Source organism: Penaeus chinensis, chromosome 39 (genome assembly GCF_019202785.1).
Source record: "Penaeus chinensis breed Huanghai No. 1 chromosome 39, ASM1920278v2, whole genome shotgun sequence".
Classification (NCBI taxonomy): Eukaryota; Metazoa; Arthropoda; class Malacostraca; order Decapoda; family Penaeidae; genus Penaeus; species Penaeus chinensis.
In genome coordinates, this window is record NC_061857.1 from 7947744 (window position 1) to 7950243 (window position 2500).

Genomic DNA, 2500 nt, shown 5'->3' on the forward strand with positions numbered 1-2500 from the left:
TCTCCTGCTTCTCCTCCTCCTCAACAGCGAGATCTTCCTTCTCCTCCTCTTCCTCCTATTCCTCCTTCTCCCACTCCCTATCTCTTTCCTTCTCTTGTTGCTTATCGTATTTCTGCCCTTACTCTTTCGCCTCTGTTTCTTCTTACTTGTTCTTCCTCTTCCTGTTTTATTTTCTCTTCCTATTCCATTTCCTTTTCTCTTCCTCTTTCTCTTCCTCTTCCTCTTCCTCCTCTTCATCTTCATCTTCCTCTCCCTCTTATATGTATCCTACTCTCCCTCTTCCTTTCTATTTCATCCTCCTCTTCCTCTTCCATTCCATCTTCCTCTTCCTTCTCCTCTTCCTCTTCCACTTCCTCTTCCTCTTCTTATATTTCCTCTTCCTCTTCCTCTTTCATTTCCTCTTCTATTTCCTCCTCCTATTCTATCTCCTCTTCCTCTTCCATTTAATCTTCCTCTCCCTCCCCTTCCCTCCCCTTCCCTCCCCTTCCCTTCCCTCCCCACGCATCCATCTCGTCCTCCTCTTCACATCCCCTTCAAGTCGTTCGTATTCCATCGCAGATTCCATCACAGTTCCATCCGAACTTCATCGCTTCATTATATTTTGACTGCGAAGTTGAAGAGGGGGAATGAAGGGAAAAGAAAGATGGGGAGAGGAGAAGGGTGGAAGAAAGAGAGAGAGAGAGAGAGAGAGAGAGAGAGAGAGAGAGAGAGAGAGAGAGAGAGAGAGAGAGAGAGAGAGAGAGAGAGAGAGAGAGAGAGAGAGAGAGAGAGAGAGAGAGAGAGAGAGAGAGAGTTGCAGGTGAATGAGGGAAAAGGTGGGAGAGAGAGAGAGAAAGAGTGAGAGTAAGAATAAGAAAGAGTAATAGAGAGAGAAAAAGAAAGAGAAAGAAAAAGAAAAAGAGAAAGCTAGAAAGAAAGGGGGAAAAGAAACTGGGAAATAGAAAGAACGAGAGAAACAAGGAGGGGAAAAGGAAAGAACAGAAATTAGAAATGCAAGCTCTTTAAATGGTTAAATTAGCTTTTTGAATTGGTCATGAATACTTTTTACTCCTCGTTTGATGCGCAGAAAAAAAACTAATCGTTATTAAGACCAAAATTAGGAACTTCTGTCCCGTAATTAACGAAAGTTGTATTGACCATAACAGCCATTTTCATGTAAGATGCAGTACTTAAGACTAAAGCTTGTGATGAATAATAGAGCTCGCTGGCTCAGGTCCGGCGTGACCTTATCTCCCCATTCCTTGTCCCTTCTCCTTTACTTTTTTCTCATACTCCTTCCCTTTACTCTTTTCCTCCTCTCATCTTCCCCTTTTCCTTCTCTTTTCTTCTTGTTTCTACTTTTCTTCCCATTTCCTCTGTTCCATCCCATTTCCCCTTCACCTCCCCTTTTCCTTACCTTCATTTTCCCCTTCCCTTTCCCCTTCTCCTTTTCCTTCCCCTCCTCTCCCCACTCCCCTTACTTTCCCCTTCCTCTACTTCATCCAAAAGTAAATGGTCAGGTTGTCTGGAAATTTATTTTCCGAATTTATCTTTAAAATATGAAGATTACCTCGTGAGAGAGAGAGAAGAGAGAGAGAGAGAGAGAGAGAGAGAGAGAGAGAGAGAGAGAGAGAGAGAGAGAGAGAGAGAGAGAGAGAGAGAGAGAGCAAGAAACGGAAAGAAGGCGAAACCCGCGAAGGACGTAATTAAAGAGAGCCAAGGAACATAGGCAAGCGAGCATTCAGTGATCTATATCTTCTCCCCCGTGATTAAACAGGCCTGAGTAACCCCCTCTTGTGGCAGCTTGCAAGACAGAAGAGGCTGTGTGTATCCGAGAGAAGACTTCGGTTTTACTAACATGTTTCCTACTTTCTGTGTTTCAGCGAGGCAGCGGCTCAAACGGTTGAAATATGCAAAGGTTTCCAAAAGTAAGGATTAGGAGTTTTAGTTTTGTCAAGGCACCTTTAACCAGTTGTCCATTCTCTATGCACTCGTAACACGAGTATATTAGTACATTTTATCAGTCTTTCCTAATTTATTCTTTGTATATTTTCCTAATCATCAAAGGTAATATGCACTGGCACACATTTTCATTTTGTTGAAACCTCACTACACATAAATTTTAAGTTCTTTGTACATTCAGAAAAAAAAAAATCAGACCAAAGTCCTTTCAGCATTATTTAGTCATTTTCAACTTCACAAACCATTTTGACACCTGATACTAATGTTTTTTTTTTTAAGACATTATATTCAAAAGAAATGGAATATGTTTGATATTCCGTATACACATAGCTTCCAGGCAGCATTTGGAGATGTGTCTGGGTATCAGATCGTGCCCTTCACATCCCCACATGCCCTGCCTATACACTTTGATGGTTAGATTTGGTTAACACTGTACATACTGCCTGAGGCTGCACAGTAGCGGTCGAGCGCTCCCTCCATCACCTGTATACTAATTATGCACACCTGCCGAGAGGACCTGACTGAGCTCTTGCCAGTTCCCACCTGTTCTCATTCCCTT

The 2500-nt window shown here is 42.5% G+C and overlaps 1 protein-coding gene across 1 annotated transcript in view; it reads left to right on the forward strand.

Annotated features, from left to right (window-relative positions):
- The window catches only part of LOC125046435 (synaptotagmin-7-like), a 563604-nt gene that overhangs the window by 60192 nt on the left and 500912 nt on the right, over window positions 1–2500 (forward strand). Inside the window, exon 2 of the mRNA XM_047644211.1 lies at window positions 1863–1907. Coding sequence (XP_047500167.1) covers window positions 1863–1907 — 45 coding nt within the window. The remainder of the gene's footprint in view (window positions 1–1862; window positions 1908–2500) is intronic.